At 43.2% G+C, this 21,812-nt stretch overlaps 1 protein-coding gene across 9 annotated transcripts in view; it reads right to left on the bottom strand.

Annotated features, from left to right (window-relative positions):
- The window catches only part of Cntrl (centriolin), a 72,261-nt gene extending 51,776 nt beyond the window's left edge, over positions 1–20,485 (bottom strand). For 7 of the 9 annotated variants that reach the window (XM_039106229.2, XM_039106231.2, XM_039106230.2 and 4 more), the window contains exons 1-9: positions 20,300–20,485; positions 15,099–15,346; positions 13,218–13,348; positions 10,186–10,316; positions 8,649–8,790; positions 6,725–6,911; positions 4,601–4,794; positions 1,490–1,609; positions 149–371 (exon numbers count right to left, since the gene is read on the bottom strand). In XM_039106229.2, coding sequence (XP_038962157.1) covers positions 149–371; positions 1,490–1,609; positions 4,601–4,794; positions 6,725–6,911; positions 8,649–8,790; positions 10,186–10,316; positions 13,218–13,348; positions 15,099–15,315 — 1,345 coding nt within the window. In that variant the 5' untranslated portion in view covers positions 15,316–15,346; positions 20,300–20,485. The other 2 variants (NM_001427179.1, XM_039106227.2) reach the window with 2 other exon arrangements.
- Between the last annotated feature and the right edge of the window lie 1,327 nt (positions 20,486–21,812).

Raw genomic sequence — 21,812 nt, 5'->3', positions numbered from 1 at the left:
GTGTGTGTGTGTGTCTGTATGTGTGCATGCAGTACCTTTTGCAGTGCTGGACCCTGGAACGAGAGCCTTTATGTGCTTGGCAAATGCTCCACCCTGGAGCCACACCCCTGTCTCGTCCTTTTCTAAGGACTTAGGAGTAACTGTTTACCTGCAACTATTTGTTTTCCTGTGTCTTCCAACTGCACATCAGGTGGTGCTTGGGCTCTCGGTGCGTGCTCATGTCTGAGCTGTCCTCCGTCTGGCACCATCTTCCTGACCTGAACTGCCTGGGCGTCGCTGACAATGTAAGTCTCGGTGGCAAACATATTTCTCTTGTATCTGGATTTGCCAATGTAAGGGCTTTCATCTGGGGATTTGTCCATTTCAGCATACTACAAGCAAGCATATTGATAAGATTTATGGATTAAGAAGCAACTTCCAGTCAAATGACATTATTTGCAAACCTAACACATTAGTAGCAAATCTAGCACAGAATACTTCTATCAATCTTACATGTCCAGAAGCTAAAAGACACGTTATTCTTTATCTTCCTTTTCATACAGTGAGAAGGAATTAGAATTAAAAATGGTCTTATGAGGGCTATTCCCTCTATTAGCGAGTAGATCATCTTTACATCAGAAGCCTGGGGGAATCACGTTGCTTCCCGAATGATGTAAGATCTCTATGTCATCAAGTTTAGAAACTAAACCGTGCATGCACTGTTGGACTCCTGGCCTTGGCCACCGGGCAGCTCCTTGTTTCTATGGTGGTGTTACTAATAGCAGCTGACTGTAACTGATGCTGATGCGAGAGCAGTGAGCACGCTAGAGCTCTCTCAGAGGTGCTTCTGCCGAAAGCCTGCATCCCACTGATCTGCACCTAGAGAGGGTGACAGACGCTAAGATGACGGCTTTGGACTATAGATGTGGCTGCAGGCAGCGATCTCCTTGGAGCTTTTATCTCTTTAGAACACCATTTTCATTCCAAGAGCCACATAACTCACACATACAACCACAGTACAGAATACTTTGATGATATCCTTACATCAAGAAACTGGAGTAGACTGGAGATGGCTCTGCAGGCAGAGGTACCTGTGGCCAAGACTGATGACCTGAGTTAAATCTTTGGGAACTACACAGTGGAAGCAAAGAAGTGACTTCCGAAAATTGTCTAACCTCTGTCTACATGCATACATGCATCCCCTCCCCTACACATCTGAACATATACATACATATCACATACATATACATATATAAAGATTAACCTTTGATGTTCCTGTCACTTGTCTTCTTCCTGCCTCCCCCAATCCTAGCTTTAATTTTGGATTACTAAAAAATATAAGCTTACTTCTGATGGATAATAATATAAATATAAAAATATAAACTCACCTCTGATGGATAATAAAATAAATATAAAAATATAAACTCACCTCTGATGGATAATAATATAAATATAAAAATATAAACTCGCCTTTGATGGGCAATTATATAAATATAAAATATAAACTCACCTCTGACGGATAATAATTTAGTGGCTCAAACTTGGCATCAATTTTGTAAAAGGCCAGTTCCTGCTCCAGCTCATACTGCTTCTGACATGCCCGCGTCAGTTCCACTGTTTTCTGTTTTAGCTATTGGCCAATGTGAGATGGATAAGCATCAGTGCATTAGTGTAATCCTACAATGATATGGGCAGTTCTCACACAACTACAGCAAACAGCACAACACTGAGAGCATCTTATCTCAATCCCATATTGCAGAAAATGAAACACAGAATTATCATTTCAGAAGAGGTCACATAAAAGGCCTTTGATGTGCCATTTCAGGACACAATGAATCATAAAGAACAATTCAGGTTGTTTCACATGAACATGAAAACAAATGCCAGCCACCTGCAGTGCTTTGTGTCCTGATCCTAGTCACTAACACAAATGTATTAAACCCAGTCTCTGCTTCAGTTCATGGAGGGACGTTTTACTGAGGACTAGAAAGATTGACTTTAGCTGATGAATCTGAGCTGTGAGTGTTCGGTATGGGTGGGAGGGGTGCAGGGGACCTTACTATGTTTGCCCAGAATTTGTTATGCAGCCCAAGCAGCCAGAGCATGTGATCTTCCCGTCTAAGCCTCTTGAGCACTGGAAGTATAGACATGTGCCTCAGTGCTGGGCCAAATAGCAGTACTCTTTGTAGCAGAAGTAAGAAGTGTAAATGAGCTCAATCAGATGCAAATATGTGATATTAGTAACGTTTAACACTCCAGTGACTTTAATTACCTCTTTTTGGTACTCTTGGAGATTTTGGCACTAGGAGGAAAATGTAAGAATTATCTAATCTAATTTCTGCATTTGCAAATGCACAAGTTTCAGTCTCAAGTTTGATGAACTACCTTGCCACAGGTGGCCTGACTACCAAACAGATCCTTTGAGTTCATCCAAAAGGTCCACTAAGTGACTTTTTTACCTTTTCTTTCCTTTTCTTTTTTGTCTTTCTTTCTTTTTTTTTTTTTTTGACAATCTGAGGATTCCTTTCAGACAGAAAAGCATGCAGAAATATTTCATCAAAATGCAAGTTGAAAAGAAACAAGCATACAGGGACATTTTACAAGGCCAGGAAACCAAACTCGTGCAGAGGTTAGCGTGCAGTCCCCTCCTGAGAATCCATCAAATGGAGTAACACTGAGCTGCGCTCTCCCACCAGCTCAAGTAACCTGGGTTCAAGGCTAGCACTCTGTGCTGTCCCACACTGCCATCCATGTCCTCTTGCTATTTAACACACTGACGGGTTCAGTCAGTGTTCAAGAGGACCTGAGTCTCAGAGACAATTCCCATCAATGCATCATTACGTTTAGGGTTTTTCCCCCAAAGCAAAAGGACAATGGGGCTAAACAAAGGCGAGCACGCCTGGGCTATTTTCTACAATAACCTTTGCTTTCAAAGTATGTTTGTGTTCTCCATAGCTCTGGACTTGGTGGTGATGAGCCTTCAGCAAATGTCTGCTGGTGGAAGTGCACACACGAAGCAGACAGCAGTCGAGGCTGTGGCTAGCTGTGCACCAGCTATGAATAATCAAGAGATGACTGCAGTTAACATATTACAACCGCAACAATGATACTAATTTCCTCTCACATTCAAACTTACTGTCCCGTATACAAAGTCATTTATAACACATCACACACACACAAACACATTCCCAAAGAGGCAAGCCGGTTTCAAAACGTAAAGTGTAAACGAGCACACTAATACAGGCTTCATGCAACACCACAGAACACAGTGTGCGGTGCAGTCCTGGAGGAGCTACCTTAAAGAGGAATAAAGACTCAGCAGGAAATGACCTGCAGGAAACCAAGATGTGGGCTAAGAGAAGAAAGAAGCAAACAGACATGTCACCTGGAGGGCACTGGAGAGCTAGGCTCTGATGCCACTGGGTCTCTCTATTGAGGACCCACTGCTGAAGGAAGCAGTCGTCAGTACTGGTGTCAATCTGCCTCTAACACACGGCTTCACTGAGCAGAAACACCACCTGGCATTCCTAGCTTGCTTCACCCAAAGCTATTTTCACACTCAGAGCCTCAAGTCCTCACAGTCGTGAGGGTGGCAGGACAGGTAAACATTTCCATTTAAAAAGCAAGAACAGTGAAAGGTAAAAGTTAAGTAGCTTGCAAAAAACCCCCAAAAAACAAATGAGCAAACGAAAAACCGAAAAAGGACAAAGAACAAGTTGGGTTAGTATTTGTTGATGGTGAGGATAGCCCTCAAAAGACTTAATTCCACACACTTTTCTTTTATTAAAAAAAAACCTAGTTTAATGCACAATCACTTAATAAAACTGCAAATCACTGAAGATGATGTTATCATCAGATTTTCTGCAAGAGACAAAGGAAAATGTAAACTCTCAAAATAAGACCTAGAATTCTCTTTTTAAATATAGAATAGTAATTTGGAATAACAAAAAAGAGAGAAAAATAATGAAATGGGTAATTTAAAAAAGAAAAATAAATGATCAATGAATACATATATAACATTCACTTCTCTAGTAATTATAAAAATATAAGAATAAAACTGTAACAAGATTCCATTTTCTCCCCTGTAAGTTCACAATAATAAACCCAGTGTGACCCTTTTACTCAGTGCTGTGGAAAGCATAAATTGGTAATAAGCTTTCTGAAGTGGACAGTGGCATTTATCAAAATGCATTGCATATATCTGTGTGTGTACATGCGCACGCATTGACACTTACTTTTACACATTACTGCTACCATTTCTATTGAAAAGAAGTCCCATGACACAGGGTGTGTTATGTTTAAACTTTGAGTAACTCTGCTAGGCTCTAAACTTTTGATAATGTACAGTCTTATCTGTGATGCTATTTGAAACATGTCCTAAGCAGTGTGACCAGCTGCTCCCAGTGCCTGGCATCATGCGTCCCTCGTGCCAGGCACCATTGTTCCCATGTTATCCTTTGGGCAGCAAATCACAGTCAACTACAGCTCACGACGCCCTTGTCCATGATCCTGTCAACCCCATCTTCCCAATGCTACAGTCAGGACACTGTGCTTCTAAATGCAAGAGCAGAGATTTCTCAACCTAACAGAATACAGCCAAACCAACGCCCAACAGACTCACCAGCTCCTTTTTTGTGTTGAGGTCACTTTCTAGCTCCTCACAGCTCTGTTTTTGTAACATGGCTTCTTCTTTCAATGACTTGTTTAGTTTATCCTGATGTTTTATTTCCTCAAGAAACTTTGTTTGTTTGTTCTTAAGCTCTTCTGTTTCCACTGTCTTCTTTTCCAGGTCTTTTTCCAGCCTTTCTATCTCCTCTGTCAATAAAAATGAAGTAGCTCATTGGTCATTATACTCCTGTCTTGGAAAACGTCGAACATGCTCCAAACACTGGCAAAACAAGTCTAAGAACTGTGTAACACAACTGACTTTCAAACTCAGCAGCCACGGTGTTTTGGGAAAAGGATGGCCACTTTGAATTTGAATCTGACCTGTACTAAGAGTTAAGGTATGGTAATTGGAGGGGATTTTTAACTATAGATATTATCTGTGTGTATATGTGTTTGCATGTGTGAGTACACACACACACACATACACGCGCACACACACACATACACGCGCACACACACACACACACGCACACACACACACACACACACACACAAGCATAGAAGCCACAGTGTGTGTGCACGGAAGTCATGACAACTTTGTGGGACCGTCTCTCTTCTCTCTCTTCTACCTTTTTGTAGATGTTCCAGGATGGGACATGACTGATGAGGTTTATACATAAAGCAGTCTTCCTCACTGAGCTATCTCACTGGTGTGAAACTGCCACTTTTAAAGGTCAAAAGTAGATTAACCCTGATTACAAATTCAATTTCAAACTCAGATCGAACAGAGGCTGATTTCCCAGCACTAAAATGGGCACTTCATATCCTCCTTTCTCTTGGAACCTCCCATCCTCCATCCAGTCTTTCTCAGCAGACAGCGTCATGTTTCATTAAGGGAGAGCCCTAATTCTCCTACGACGAAGACAACAGAAGTACTGACACACACATATTATTTTTCCTTTTTTGACAAGGAAGTATTCCTCCTACCAAAAGATGATCAATGACACCCATCCCCACCCTCTCTCTCAAAATCTAATCCTTTTGGACCTCATTTTTATGAACTAAAGGAATGAAGGCATGATTTGTCTCTCCTGATCTCAGGAGTGCTGTTTCATTACTAAAAACTTTGAGGTTAATTAAACCTCATTGCATCTCTTTACGTTTCCTTGAAGCTATGGGTGAGTATTTAATCTTAGATCTTTCTTTACCTTTAATCCTTAAGAATTACAATTACTAAGTATTGGAAGAGTGAAGCCGCTGCAGGAATTTCAAATCTTCGATCGAATATCTCCTCCCCAATCCTTAATCTGCTAAACTACCATCAGTTCCTATCCCTCTCCAATTGCTCCAGGCAATAACACCAATCCAAAGCAAATTTTTTGAGACAGGGTTTCTCTGTTATACTGGACTGTCCTGGTCTCGAACTCAGAGACCCACCTCCCACTGCCTCCCAAGTACGGGATTAAGGTATGCACCACCACTGCCTCCCACCACTGCCAAGCCTGAAGCAACTCCACAGCCATGTCCCTGTTGATCTTGCTTACTCTTCTGTCAGTCCACTCAGCAGGGTGAGCACCTGCTGTCTTGAAATCGTTTCTGGACATGAGAAACTGTTTCCTGTACTCTGATCTTACTAGCTTGCCATTTACTGTTTTCTTGGCTCATCATTCTTCCTCTTCTTACACCTTGCACACACACACACACACACACACACACACACACACACACACACACACACACACACACAATCACTTTGGTACATAGTATATGGTCAACAGATACTTGCTTGATTAACCAATTTATGGTGCCATTTCCATGTACATTTTAGTAGGATTATAAGGTTTATAATTTATCCTTCTTTAAAATGTCTGATGTGGTAATATGTCCCTTTTAAAACTGAGTATTTGTTCCTTTGCTTACTGGCTGTGAACAGAAGCACACTGATCTAGGGCAGACAATCCAGGTAGTAGGGCAGCTTGCGGAGTTGGCTCTGTGCTTCCACCAAGTGGGTCTCAGGAATTGAACTCAGGTCCTTACCCTCTGAGGCATTTCCCAGACCCTATCCTTCCACAGAACTTCCAAAGATAAGTTCCTTCCACATTCAGGTTTGGTGTTCTTTAAGTATCTATCATCTTACCTAAACTGAATCTCTCGAAAGCCTCTTGTCTATCCTGAGTGGTTACTGGCTGACCCTCCAAACTTTCCAGGGAACGGAGGTGGAAAATGATGAACTGGAGGTAATGAGGAAGGGCCACAACTGGATTGTCAATGAGGGTTAGAGAAGTCAGATCTTGAAGTGGCTTCAACTTGCTTACATCCTGGAGCTGAAATGGTACCACAGCGGTAAAGGAATGATTATATGAACAAAGGCAGTAATAGATCAACACATTGCTTTTAACATGTCAAGAAACCTATTTATGAAACTCACTGCCCCTAAGAGCAGCATGAGAAAGGGACAGCAAGGGGCGTGTAAGCACTGGTGTATCAGACAGTAGTATGCATTGTCAGGGTTCAGAGGTATGACTGCCTTAGCTCAGAGCCTGTAAGAGATAAAATGGGGGTTCAATCTCAGTCTACATTACAATGTCTTTATTTTGGATTGTTCAAGTAAGCATAAAATGAATTGCTATGAAGGATTTTGGTAAATCTTGAGATAACTGAATTATACTTGATGGTTAAAAACCATAAAAACATGTTAAATACCCATTCTTTGAAAACTCTTCTGTTTATTCTGAGAACTTATGTATGTTAGGAGACACTACTTTAAATAGCTAGTACAAGTACCTATTTCCTCCAAAGAAACATATATCACCCTAGTGATGTCAATGCCAAACATATAATGACAAGATGGTATATGATTTCACATCACAAATACTGAACAGACGTCTGTGCTTTAGCAGACACTGGGTGTGGCCTAACATCAAGAACTCTGAGAAGACTGTAGATCCAGGATTGCTTCTTCCCACCATCCTGTGAGTTTCGAGAGCTGTGCAGTGACTACCAAACGGCAAAAGGCTTACACTCTGAGGCTCATGGGCTGTGGCAGTAAAATGGAGAGTGTCCTTCCCAGATCTTTTTAACAATGGAATAGGAAGGGAGGGTTCTTGCTGAGTGTGGCAGAGCACGCCTGCGCCAGCATGTGAGGATGGAGGCAAGAGAGGTGCAAGTCTGAGATGTGCTTGGTTTACAGAGAAAGGCCTCACCACAACCTCAGTGTAAGTAACAAATAAGTGAGATAATCAACAATAAAATGGAAAAGATGGTGTATATTCTAATTTGTCTTCATGCTTGAAGGAATAAAGAACATGGCCTTAGGCATTCATTGTTCTAAAGCTTCTGAAGCAGTTTTAGTCCCTTGGTTCATCTGAGCCTCTTAGAAAATATTTTCTCTATTTTAGACAGTTCATAGAAATCAAAGGACTCTCCAAGGTCATATTAGGGCAGTCTAGCCCTGTAGACTTTCCCTTCCTCATCTATGACAATTATCATTAAGTTATAATCATGATTGTTCCGGTTGTAACAGTCAATGAATTAGGTGTTCAGAAGGCATTTTCTAACAAAACATGAGTGAAATTAAGACTTCATCTGAAAAATGGGGGTCAAACTTACTATCTCAGAGTAAGTTCACATAGATGTCTATTACATCCTTATTACCTGTAAGGATGGACTAGACACCAGGAGCGTGAGGCAGTGCAATGACCTGACAGACGGAAAACCCTGAGACATCAATCCCAGGTTAGCCCTGAACCTAAGAACCTGAGGGCAGTCTGTTTAACACATGACGAATCCTGGGTTCTATCTGAATATGGCATATGGCCAAGGAAACAGGGACGCTAAAGGAAATCTATTTTTCAAATACTTTCCCAACAAATAAAACATCTGAATCAAGAAGCTTTTAGGAGGATAAAGGGGAATAACTACAGGAGGAAGGGGCAGGAAAAGACAGGCTACTGGGCATGAGGGACCATGCTCAACGTAAAACATACGCACGGACAAACCTTTTATAATCCAAATCACTTAAATGTTGGGAAAAATAAATTGTGCTATTCTGAACAACTTACCGATGATATCTTATTGCCTTTCAGATTGAGGACTCGCAAAGACTTCAGTTTCTTTGAGAACCACCCAGGAATGTGCTCGATTTCATTACCTGCTAGGTTTAGCTTTTGCAGGTTACACATGTTTTCTAGTCCTTCAATCTTACTGGAAAGCAGAGAAGAAAGTCAAGCTTAGAAGGAGAGTGATCAAGCCCTTTCACTGTAGTTTATAGTGAACAGCCTTAGCGACAGGGCTACCTCTCATAACTGTAACTCATTAACTCTTTTCCTGAACACCAACCACGTGGCCAAAGACAAATTTCCCCAAACTGCCAGTGCTCTATGAATATGCCTGGTAACCCTGCCCATCTTCCTATACACATATTCTATACCATACATAACACAGGAGAGAAGAGGGTGCCCATGGCCATACCAACGAGAGTAGAACACTCGACCCCACTGTGCGCCGCAGTGCTACCCAGATGTGGACTATACTTAATAGCACTGTCATCACCAAAGACGCACTATGCTAGCAGCATGTGTGGCACTTTCTAAAATGATACTGCTCACGAATACGTGTGCTGCAGTGAAAATATTTAAATTATAAAGCCCTTGCTACTCGCCCTCTAAGCCATCGCTGACGGCCTGCTCGTCACACTGCCGGCCACCTAGCTGGCACTCTGACCCTAGTCAATCTGCTGCACTGAGCAGACATTCCTGAGCCTCTAGCTTCGTTTTCACTAAGAAATTACTTTCATTAGATCAACTCTGTTCACATCATGACCTGGATTTGCCAGGGTTTTTTTTTTTTAAGTTTCATTTCTGTCTGAGTTAGAACTTCCCCAGGCCCATGGCTGCTGTCGCTTCACTTGTCAGGAGTCTGAGTTGGGGAACCCATGCACAAAGGTTTTCAAGATTTGCTCTTGCTTCATCTTCCCCGTCACAGTTTTCTGTGTGGCTTCAGTCGTCACTGGGTTTTACCACACTGATTCCCCCAGCACTTGCACGTCTGTATGTGCATCTGAGTTAGAAATGCGGGGCACGCTCCTGAGTTCTGTAGCAGCAGCAAGAACATAAGGATACATGTACAGGACCAAATTATGTGGAGTATCTTCAGGATCAAAATTGCCTTTTCTTCACATAAGCATTATGTACGTAATAAGGCAAGGGGTCACGGGTAAAAATTAGACAAAGTTACTGCTAAAAATAGAATTAAATTGGTACCAAGAAAATGTGTCTGCCTTCACAACGCTAAGTAAAAACCTACTCTATACTAACGCGACACTGAAACATAAAGACAGAGGAGACATTCCAGAATCCAGTAAACAAGAATCAAAACTCCTGCTCCTGCAAAGGACTCTTTTTTTTTTGTTTGTTTTTTTTTTTGTTTTTTTTTTCCGGAGCTGGGGACCGAACCCAGGGCCTTGCGCTTCCTAGGCAAGCGCTCTACCACTGAGCTAAATCCCCAACCCCCCAAAGGACTCTTTCAATAGCACAGATACTCTCAGTCCATCTCTGACAGGAAGACCGTGCAATGCTACCTAGAGGAGCAGTGACTCACCTGATTTTGTTATACGATAAGTTGAGTTCACGTAATCGTAACAGCTTGTCCACTTTCTCTATCTTCGCTATTAGATTATAGCTGAGATTTAGAACTTCAAGTTTAACACACTTTTCCAGATTTTCGATGTACTAATTGGAAATAAATGGTAAATACTTTATATCACAAACGTCTGACGTAAAATGTGGAGTGTGTGCTTTCGAGGCTGTTTTGATCAGCAAACCCTAAGGGCTTTCCTGGATGATCCCTGCTTGGGCTTTCCCTGACCATAGTAGTAAGGCTCTGCTGACATTCTCCCTGACCACCGCACTCCTACAGAGCAAGAAGTCAAACTACTCACCATCATTCCTCTGACTTCAACCTTCCCATGCCCCTCCCTCCTCCCTCTTCCCTCCCACTGTCCCATTGAGCAGCTTCAGTCTTTTTTCCATTAATTAATTCATTTATTTACATCCCAATTACAGCCCCCTCCTCCCATTCTCCCCTCACATAACCTCTCCTCTCAACCCCCTCCTCTTCTCCTCTGATAAGGGAGAGGCCCCTGGGTATGAACACGCAGGACTAGACACATCCTCTCCCGCTGGGGCCAGACAAAGTGGCCCAGTTAGGGGAGCAGGATCCACAGGCAGGCAGCAGAGTTAGGGGCAACCCCCACTCCAATTGTTGGGGGACCCGCAGGAAGAGCAAGTCTTACTGATTATAAACAACTACTGCACTATCTAAGGCCCTCCTCTCAGTCACTGTACAGTAGATGTGCACTGCACAGCTAACATGTGGTACCACGCAGGAAGGCTATGGCAGTGACCCAGGTCATTTCCCCACTGCACAGCTCATATTCACCATGTTCACATTTCTTCTGTGCTCAGGAAGTTGCACTGTACTGTAACGGAGGCGTTTCCATTGTGCCTTCCTCTTACCTCCCTCATTTGTCATGAGTGCTCTCCCAAGAACTGTCCACCTTGGCTTTTCTTGCCTTCCCTATTTACTGCTAGTGGACTGGCACATCACTGCCTCTCCATTATCATCTGTCCACTCAGCAAATATTTATCCACATGGATTAGGTGCCAGGAGCAGTTCTATGTATATGAAATGTCTATGCATATGAAATACAGTGGCAAATAAAGAACAAAGGATGTCTTGACTTTACTGGAATGTACAAGCCTCAAACAAGATTTTAGACAGTGAAAACGCAAAGACAATCTCGTGACAGTATACAAGGCTCTACAAGGGCAGATTTTGCCTGCTGTGCACACTGCTAAGTACTGCTGACACAGACTGGGTGCTAAATAAGTATCTGTTAACTGAAGAGGAGAGGGTGTCTGTCTACCACTGGTTGGTAAGGAAAGGTTGACAGAGGACAGATGTATATCCAGCGCCATGTCAGTTGAGTCAGTTGTGGGTACAACCAGGAACAGAGAACATTGGGTTGACTTTTAAAAAATTAACAAGAACCACAAACAAGGGTCCAGAGAGATGGCTCAACAGGTAAAAACACTTGCTGCCCTAGAAAAGGGATATGGTTTGATTCTCAGAACCTTCATGGTTGCTTACAACCATTTATAACTCTAGTTCCAGGGGAGCTGGTGCCCTCTTCTAGCCTCTGTAGGCACAAGGCAATGCATAAGTTACACAGACATACATCTGGGCAAAACATATAAAATAAAATAAAAATAAATAAACATTAAAAAAAGCAAACAACCCTTGAAAGAATAGACTTGGTGGGTTTGAAAAAACGGAAGGAAAGACTTTAAATAGCCAAATCCTGTGCCACTGTCATTCTTCCTGTCTGAGGTTTCAGCCTGCAGCCTTGTGCTCTTGGAGATTTTGTAGCACAACAGATCCTTCAGACTTTTACATCAGTTTGGCCTCCCCAACCCATTCTCTCTGATTCTCCCTATTTCTACACTTAATCCTAGACACTTTTCATGCAAACTCTAAATTCCCAGAGATTACAAGCTAGACTTTTTTGCCCCTGTATCTGCCTCCTTAGACTGACGTGTGTGGTGCACATAACAGCCACAGAGCATCATTTCTCCAACTTTAAAACTACTCCGAGTTTCCTTTTCCTCTTTAACTGTACAACTGAAATCTGCATGCACTTTAATAACACTTTCAAACAAAACATAAAACATTCTTATTGAGGTCTCACTAAAACAGGAAGAATCACACTGCCCAGTAAACCACCATTAAGAGGCTAATGTGTCTACACTTAGACTTTCCTATTCCTTTCTGTCTGTATATACAACAACAAAAAAAGCTTGAGATTAGACTAAATAAAACACCTGAGAATTTTGAAAAAAAAAAAAGTCTTCTTTGAATGAGATTGGTCCCATCAACTCATAATTGCAAGCTTAGTTCCCAGCAGATGACCTGTCAGGTAAGAATCAGGAGGTGTAGCCTTTTGAAGAAGGTATGTCACTAGCAGGGTGTGCTTTGAGGCTTCAAAAGCCCATGTGTCTTGTTCTCCCTCTGCCTGCTGGCTGTGGATCAGGATGTACAGCTCTCAGCTGTCTCTCAACATGTCTACCTGCCTGCCTGCCTGCCTGCCTGCCTGCCTGCCTGCCTCCTGCCTACTGCCTGCCTGCCTGCCTCCTGCCTCCTGCCTCCTGCCTGCTGCCTGCCTGCTGCCTGCTGCCTGCCTGCTGCCTGCCTGCTGCCTGCCGCCTGCCGCCTGCCTGCTGCCTGCCGCCTGCCTGCTGCCTGCCATTCTTTCCCATGAAATGAAAACTTGATGTTTCCAAACGTGATACTTGCTAAATGGGTGCTGGAGAGACGGCTCAGCAGTTAAGAGCCTCCATTATTGTTGCAGAGGACTTGAGTTCAATTCCTAGCACTCAAGCTGGGTAATTCACAAGCATCCAGAGCCCCACCTCCAAGAGATCCACCAACTCTGGCCTCCAAAATTATGAACTCATGTGCACTCATGTGGGTGTTAAAGCAAAAAAAAAAAAAATTCCTAAATAAATTCTGGCAGGCCTCAGACATAAGACAGTGAAATCAATGTTTATGTTTAGAAACTGCTTGAAACGTACCCTAAATTTCTTGCCACCATCTTTAGAAAGTGAAAGATTCAGAGACTTCACCAAGGCCAAATTGTCCTGTTTAGTGAGTTTTTTGATGAGGGCCTCTGTAATATACCGGACTCCTACGTATGGATCAGCTCCTGAAACCCAGAAACAATTCATTATCAGTAGGCAGGTATGAATGTCACCAAATATAAATCATCTTTACACCATACGCAAGGTAAACTTAATCCATGCAGTATACAGATGGTACCTGGCTGGCTATAACCACAGTACCTAATCTGTCACTTTCTATCACTTCATTACCACGATGAACACACTTAGTCTATCACTCTGGACTTGGCAATAAATGTTCCACATTTAAATATGTAATTTGTATAAACCTTTGAAGAAAAAATAATGTTCATATTGATGAAAAAATCACTTGATCACAAGAGACGACTCGGTGGTTAAGAGCACTGGCTGCTTTTGCAGAGGACATGGTTTGATCCCAATACTCACATGGCAGCTTGCGAACGTCTGCCACTCCAGTGTTAGGAAGACCCTCTGGTCTCTGAGAACACCAGGCACACAAGTACCATACAGATATACATGCAGGTAAAGCACCCATATACATAAAAATAAGTACATATTTTAAATTATTTGCTCAATATCCTGCAACCAATATAGTACAAATTTCAAAATTTCAACTCAAGCAGATACATTTAAAATTTCTATTTGTGGGGTGTGTGTGTGTGTGTGCATGTGTGTGTGTGTGTGTGTGTGTGTGCATGTGTGTGTGTGTGTGTGTGTGTGCGCGCGCGCACGCACACGCATGTGTGCACGCGTATACTTGTAACACAGTATGGAGATCAGAACCTAAGTTTTGGAAGTCAGTTCTTGCCTTCTGCCATGGTTCCTGGAAATCAAACTCAGGCCCTCAGGCAAGGGTTTCTACTTGCACTTTTAGCCATACACAGCGCTGAGGTTCGTTTCAAGCTCTATTCTTCTCACTTGTTGCTTTATGAAATAGAAAGTATCATAACATTTTATGGACATAGGTAATCAATTTGGTAGATAACAGATATTCCTTTATGGCCTCTGTAGAAAGTGCTGGCATATTGCATTTTATAAAGAGAAAATAGACTCTTGACAAACCAACATTCTGGAATAACGATCCATTCAGAAATGACCAGGGACCAACAGGCAGTAAAGCTGCACAGTAGGGTCTGAACTCCATGCTCAAAGTGTTTTAACATAAAAATGTCAGCTACTCAGTCAGCAGAGGCCAATGAGATTTCACGACCTAGCAAAGAATACAGCATTTCTGAAAACAAACTAGAATGGCAGCAAGTTATTTTTAAGAAAAAAGCTTTTAAAACACTGGTGGGACCTGTGTGTGTTCTGTAAGTGGAAGTCAATACCATTACATATAAGAAGCCAGAAGGGGCTGGGGATTTGGCTCAGTGGTAGAGCACTTGCCTAGGAAGCGCAAGGTCCTGGGTTCGATCCCCAGCCCCGAAAAAAAAGAAGAAAAAAAAAAAAAAAGAAGAAGAAGAAGAAGCCAGAAGAGCCCAAGCACCACTAGTATATTTAGAGCAAATTTTTGTCTTGAAAGTACTCTACTCTCAGGTGAGGAGAGATGTCCAACCACAACTACGGTGGGTGGAAAACTTCTAGTAAGTGCTTAAAGGAACTCTCTACGAGAAATCCAACTTCCTCTCCTAGAAACTCTCTACTCCGAATCCCTTCTCATCCACCTTTACCTCATCCAGAAGCATTAGTCCCCTCTCCATTCTTAAACAGTTTCTACCAACTAAAACAGCAATTCAAGTTAGTTCAGGATTCCACATTTAAGCTCAGTATTTCCCGTCTCTACTTACGTGTAAGACAAGACATTTTTAGCAGTACCTTTATGTTGCTGGGACTCCAAAGGCATGGTGTTTTCATCTGTAAGCTCAGCCTGTGCAGGGCACTGTCCACCAGGATGAAAAGGTGGAGTCTCAGATCCAATTAAAGGGGACAGTGACCTAGATCGCATGCTGGACCTAAGAGACGATGGCCCAGGAAAATGAGATGACACTGGCATCTTTGCTTTGGAGAGCTTTCGTTCAGAACCTTTCTTCATTGCAAGAATAAAACCAGGTGGCCATCAAAACCTGTAAGAGTTTTCAAGCTATTTAATAAGGCTACTCCGTAGCTACTGAGAGTGTTACACTCTCTCTAGAACTTTAAGATCATACTCAGTGAATGCAAAGGCCGTGAATGCAAAGGCCCTGGAGACTTGCTCACACTTCTCGAAGCTTGTGGAGCAGTGTTCTCTTACCTGCTGATCACCCTCCACAGCGAAGGGACCTGGAAGGTTTGTCACTGACACAAGCTCAGCTCAGAGTGTCACTAGTAGCTTCTTTTCTCAGTTTATCAGCTCAAACTTTGCACAGGTCCTTTCCATACAGGGTTGCATACAGGAATATTAGACAACCAACACTTGTAAGAAGCACTCTGTCCTCCAGAAACTGGTCTGGGACACCATGTCCTACTGATATTCTCCTGTCCTCCTGGCTACTCCATGGCCTCCTTTGCTGGCTCATGTCCCTCTACTTCCCCTGAGTGCTCATCTACGTTTGCTTTATGTTCCCTTTAAATATCACCTTGGACAGCTAATGTATACCCTGGGCTCTCAAATGTACAGCTAATTTTTACCAAAAAAAGTTCAGTGAGATAGTATATTAAGTAGTTTTCAATCCAATGACAAGTTGGTATCAGAAGAGGATATTGTAATAGAATGTTGCATACAAATCTTTACATAAATTGAATTTGGCCTGAGGTTGCTTTCCTTTGGCCGTGAGTTTCCCTGTAGCCGAATACTATCTTCACGTATAAGACTAAATTGAGGGGTTGGGGATTTGGCTCAGTGGTAGAGCGCTTGCCTAGCAAGCGCAAGGCCCTGGGTCCAGTCCCCAGCTTCGAAAAAAAGAAAAAAAGAAAAAAAAAGACTAAATTGAAAGCCCAGTTTAATATACTTCTGAACCAAATAGCTGAATCTCAACAAAGCTGTCCTTAACCACAGGGTTGCTGTGTATCAGACCATCTTCAAATAAAACGGGTGCTGACCTGCAACCAATGAGGCTGTCCCTGCAGATTCTACTTCCGTCCATAAGGGCTGTCCCAGGCTCCATTCTCAGAACCCTGGTTCACTGAGATGGCCAGCCTATGAGATAGTGTGTGCTTCTGCATGCAAACTTCATGGGATTTATGGCAACTCAGGGAGGGAGCCAGGAGTTTGGAACCATCACTTAATCGTTCAATGATCCAGGTATCCACTGAATACTTTTCTAATTCTATAGGAATCATTACTTATAAATAATAATTTACTTATCAGGGGAGGTAGCATAGGCCTTCATAATATCTAGTGAGGTGATTGTTAGGATTTGACAAGAATAATTCTAGATGGTTTACAATTTCAAAGTTTTGAAGAGAATACTATGATGTAGGATACAAAATAATTGAGTTGTCTAATGATATAGGATATTTTTTAAAACAAAAATAAAAAAATTAAAAATATATCTGGAGTATATGACATATTACTCTATTTCTATAATCATAGATATGGTGAGATAGGAAAAAAAAAGGTTGGTCCTAAACTTCCCTGTTTTAATGAAAACTGTAACCTCGTGCCATCAATTAATTAATTTTATCCAGAAGTGTCTTAGTTACTCTTCTATCACTGTGATGAGACACTATAGAAGAAAGACTTTATCAAGGGCTTGCAGTTCATGACTACCATGGCAAGGAGCACGGCAGCAGGCAAGCAGGCACAGCGCTAGAGCAGGGGCTGAGAGCGGACATCTTCATCCACAAGCAGAGAACTAACTGGCCCACCCTTACTGCCCTCCTCCAAAACAGCCGGAGCTCCTAATTCTTCCCAAACAGTTCAACCAGCTGGGGCCCAAATACTAAAATCCACGAGCTCATGGGGCCATTCTTGTTCAAACCACGACAAGGACTAATATAGTTTATCTAAGTGTTTGTATCTTAGTTTTTCTCAGGCTCAGGTGAACTGTTCATATTTGAAGTTCGCCTTAGCATAGACTCAATCATATAACCAAGACATCCTTTTCCATGAAAGAATAGTCTATGAGACACAAAAGGGCTTTTGTTATTTTAGCCACACTTTTAAAATTAAGAGCAAAAACTTGTGATGGTGGTATATAAACAATGCTTTTTTGAGTTCAGGAAAAGCTTTTCTGATTTATGCGGTTAATTACATATTTAAGAAAAGTGAAAAGGTATAGACACATGTAGTTAGCAGTTTAAAGTAGTGTGTGTGTGTGTGTGTGTGCGTGCGCGCGCGCGCGCGCACGTGCGTGCGTGTTGGACTAAGTATACTGGAGTGAGGCAGAAGTCACTTATAGTTTTTGTGTAAGATGGGATGGTGCCCTGTAGGCCATGATGAAAAATAAGATCTGGACCCCAGAAAACTCATTCAGCAATGGGTTTCCGGATCAAAGGAGGAATAGGTCTTGGCTTATCCTACTGGTGTGGAACTTTGGGCAAATGAACTCATCTGTAAAATATGAACCAGTATGCATTCAGTTCTTTCAATGTGACCATACGCATCAGTTTCTCCCAGCATCTGGGCCTTGATAAACCTCTGTAATACTGAGCATACCATTACATTTTTTTATAGTCCGTTAGCTTCAGTGGTAGCCACCCGTTTCTTAAGGGAGAAACGGGGAGGACGTTTGACCTGAGCTGTTGTTTGCAATGGGTTGAATTGTGACCCCAGAATGAATGGATGGAAACAATGAAAAAGAAAAGACAGGGCAGAGAGGACTAGAGTGAGGTGTCAAGAACAAAATAAAGACAAGAACACATGGAGGTTCATGTTTAAAGGCCTAGAAGATGTTCAAGAGAGGAAGAGAAAGCTTTTAGGATGTTGTGACAATTAGACTCATCTGACTAAGCTATAAGATGCTACTTACCCTACCATCCACAAACCCAGATACTTGCCCTTTCCCCAACCCTTCAGTATCCTTGTACTTTTCCTGATGCTCTCTATTCCACACCCTCTGGCTGATTTAAATATTCTCCTTAAACTTCTGAGCCCTGTCCCTATGCCCACTGTCCTTCGAGGTCTCCCTTCCAGCCATCATCGTCCTTATTGTTAAAGCCAATGTACCGCTCTGTGCTGCCTATTTCTGCCTTTCTTTTTTGACTACCATCTGAACTGTAAAGCTTTCTCCACAAAGTCTGTCCCAGTTACCAAACACTACAGTATTCTTCCTCCATTTCTCCACAGTTCCAGCACAGCCAGGATTACACAGAGAAACCCTGTCTCAAACAAACAAACAAGACACGCAAACCCAAAACTTTCCATCCTTTTCTGTTAGCCTATTTAGCCTTATTGAACAGTTTTTATGATTTGAGGAACATGTTAGACTCTAAGAAAACGCAGAGCTAAGAAGGCAAGGTTTCACACCTGCACACTGGAAGAGGGCACTGGCTCCCTTTATAGACAGCTCTGAGCTGCCATACGGGTGGCTGGGAGTTGAATTCAGGACCTCAGGAAAAGAAGCCATTGCTCTAACCTCCAAGCCATCTCTCCAGACCCAGGGCTTGCCAAATTTAAATCCTTAAGATGCTATATAAAAACAGAATTATCCACCTCATTTACAAGCCATAGTTAGCAATCAAGACCTCAAATTCTAGAGCTACCTGGCCTAAATAAAACCTCCATTTTTCCATTTACTATGTGACATAAGACAAATTACTCGCTTGCTCAGTTTTTAAGTGCGAATGCCACTTCCACGGTTGCACTGAATTCTAAGCGACTTTATTCTTATGTAGTACTTAGATCCGTGTCTGACACAGGCTGAGCACTCAAAAGTGATTCGTTCCTTACATCTGAAGAAACATGATTGGGGTTGGGGATTTAGCTCAGTGGTAGAGTGCTTGCCTAGCAAGCACAAGGCCCTGGGTTCGGTCCTCAGCTGGGGGGGGGGGGGGGGACATGATCAAGTGTGCTGATTTTTGTGTTTTGTTTTGTTTTGTTTTGTTTGTTTGTTTGTTTTGTCAACTGGACACACAAACCTAGATGTATCTGTGAAGAGATTTTAATGGAGAAAACGTATCCATCAGACTGGACTGTAGGCAAGTGGGCATTTCCTGGAATAGTGATTGGTGAGAGAGGGCCCAGATCATTGGAGACCGTGCCAGCCCTGGGCACGTCCTGGGTAGCCATGAGGAGCAAGGCAGTAAGCAGCATATCTCCACTGTTTCTTCTACAATTCCTTCCTTGAGTTCCTGTCTTGATTTTCAGTGCACTGCAACCAGGGACATGTGAGTCAAATAAGCCCCCCCTTCCTCCCCGAGTCGCTTCCAGTCATAATGTCTTACCACAGCAATAGAAACCTTAACTAAGACATCTAGGAAGTGGTTAAGGAACGTGCCCAGAGCACCCGTGAGATGGCTCAGTTGGTAAAGGCATTTTTTTTTTTTTTGGCGCTAACTTGATGTCCTAAGTTCTGTACCTGTAACCCATGTGAAATGGAGAAAACTGACTCCACAAAGTTGTCCTTTGACCTCCATGTGCTCACCACGGTTATGCTCCCCACTATCATGCACATACGCTTAAAAAAAAAAGAAAGAAAGAAAGAAAAAAGGAACATGCCCAGAGTCACAGAACTGAGAGGTTAAGCTAAACAGTAGAATCAAATGTTCAGGTCAGTTTGGCTTCCATATTCACTGGTCCCTCTTTCTCAGGTATGATACTCCCTTCCATGCGACCCTCAGGACCATCTCCGTCGCAGACAGTGACACACCCCGAAACTCTTCCTCTTAGCGGCAACCTCATCCTTCCAAGCGCCGCACACCAACTTCGCGACACTGCAGCGCCCAGTGCTCGACCGTGCACGCCTCTCCGCCCCTGACCTCCCCTCCCCTGCCTACTCGGGCCCCGGCCCTCCTCCTTCCCGTCCAATCCCCTTTCCAAGCACACTCCCCCGCCCCGAATGCGTCCGGAGCCGGCCCACCTCACGCTGGGCCCGGGCCTTCCGGCCTTTGCCGCCCGCCTCCCCTGCTTGGTCCAGACGCCGAAGGACGACACTCACCGCCTCAGCACCGGAAGGAACAGCCAAGGGGGAGAGGCGATGCGGAGACGCTGGGATACCTCCCCTCAGGCGACCGGCGGCATCGCAGCCATTTTGTTGTGTTGTGCCGGTTGCCGAGAGGTCCCGCTTGGTGTGGGCGGGGTTTGTTCTCACCACGCCTCCAGCACGGAGCTAGTGGGCGGGGCGGAGGCTCTTCCCGCCACCCTTGCGCGCTCAGCTTTGGGTGCGAGGTTTCCGGGTTGTGGTCAGCCTTTTGGGCGCTGAGTCTTTGAGGAGAGGTTTCCCGCTGAACCAGTGGGAGGGAAGGCTGGTCGTGCCTTTCCCTAAGGCAACAACCGGAGGGACCAGTATAGAGGTGTTCACAGCATTCTGTCTTGGGATGATGGAAGGCAGGCCTTGAGCTCTCCGGTGACTCAAAGCACACTATCCTTTACGCGACTATTTCAGAGACAAATTGTCCTTGTTGGGAACCGATCGAGCCGGATTTGACTGCACCTAAGGATTTCTTGGTCTCCAGCTGCCATTCACTTGAGGTTTAGGGAGATATATGAACCTAGAATTCACAGTCAAAAAGTGCTCCTTCTGTTAGAACAAAGGAACTAAAACCATAAGCATTTACATAGATTTGCGCGGGGACTGCCTCAAAATGCTGCCTTCTGCTGTAGTTCCTGTTTTCCTTGCATGTTTGTCTTCACCATGTGCTTGCGGAGGCCAGAAGAGGACATCGGATCCTCTATAACTGCAGTTACAGACCTTCGTGAGGTGCCATATGGGCGCAGGAAATCGAACCTGGGTCCTCTGGAAGAGCACAGCCAGATGCTCTTTTTTTTTTTTTTTTTAAGATTTATTTATTTATTATATATAAGTACACTATACTGTCTTCAGACACACCAGAAGAGGGCATCAGATCTCATTACAGATGGTTGTGAGCAACCATGTGGTTGCTGGGAATTGAACTCTGGACCTCTGGAAGAGCAGTCAGTGCTCTTAACCACTGAGCCATCTCTCCAGCCCAGCCAGATGCTCTTAAGTACTGAGTCATCTCTCCAGCCTCTCCATCATACCTCTTTAACTACCTTATCCTCCAGTCAGGCATTAACGTTTCCTTTCTTTACCACAAACTTCCTGGCTCATTTTTCTAACACTTTTACAAATTTCCTCTCTGCCTCAGTTTCCTCTCCCATATAACAGATAATCATCCCATTTCCAGGAGTTTCCCTTAATGGTTTGAAAGAACTTAGAACAATAGCTGATACGTAGTAAGTTCTCAGTAAGTTCTAATTGTTTTATCATTAAGCAAGACTTGTTAGAAGTCAAGTTTCATCTTAACCCTGAGAGAAGTTAACCAAGGGGCAGGTGCATTTGCTTGGCAAAGAGAACAACTTATATAAACCCCAGAAAGGAATGGGAAAGTTGGCAATGAGCTAGATATTAAGTAATTTAGAGCAGTTTGGAGAAAACATGAGTAATACACAAACGTAGTTTAGTATGAATTGTACAAAAGTCTGGAGTG

The sequence above is a fragment of the Rattus norvegicus genome, chromosome 3 (genome assembly GCF_036323735.1).
Source record: "Rattus norvegicus strain BN/NHsdMcwi chromosome 3, GRCr8, whole genome shotgun sequence".
Lineage (NCBI taxonomy): Eukaryota > Metazoa > Chordata > Mammalia > Rodentia > Muridae > Rattus > Rattus norvegicus.
The sequence above is the reverse complement of the archived record's forward strand: the minus strand, read 5'-3'. Positions and strand labels throughout refer to the sequence as shown.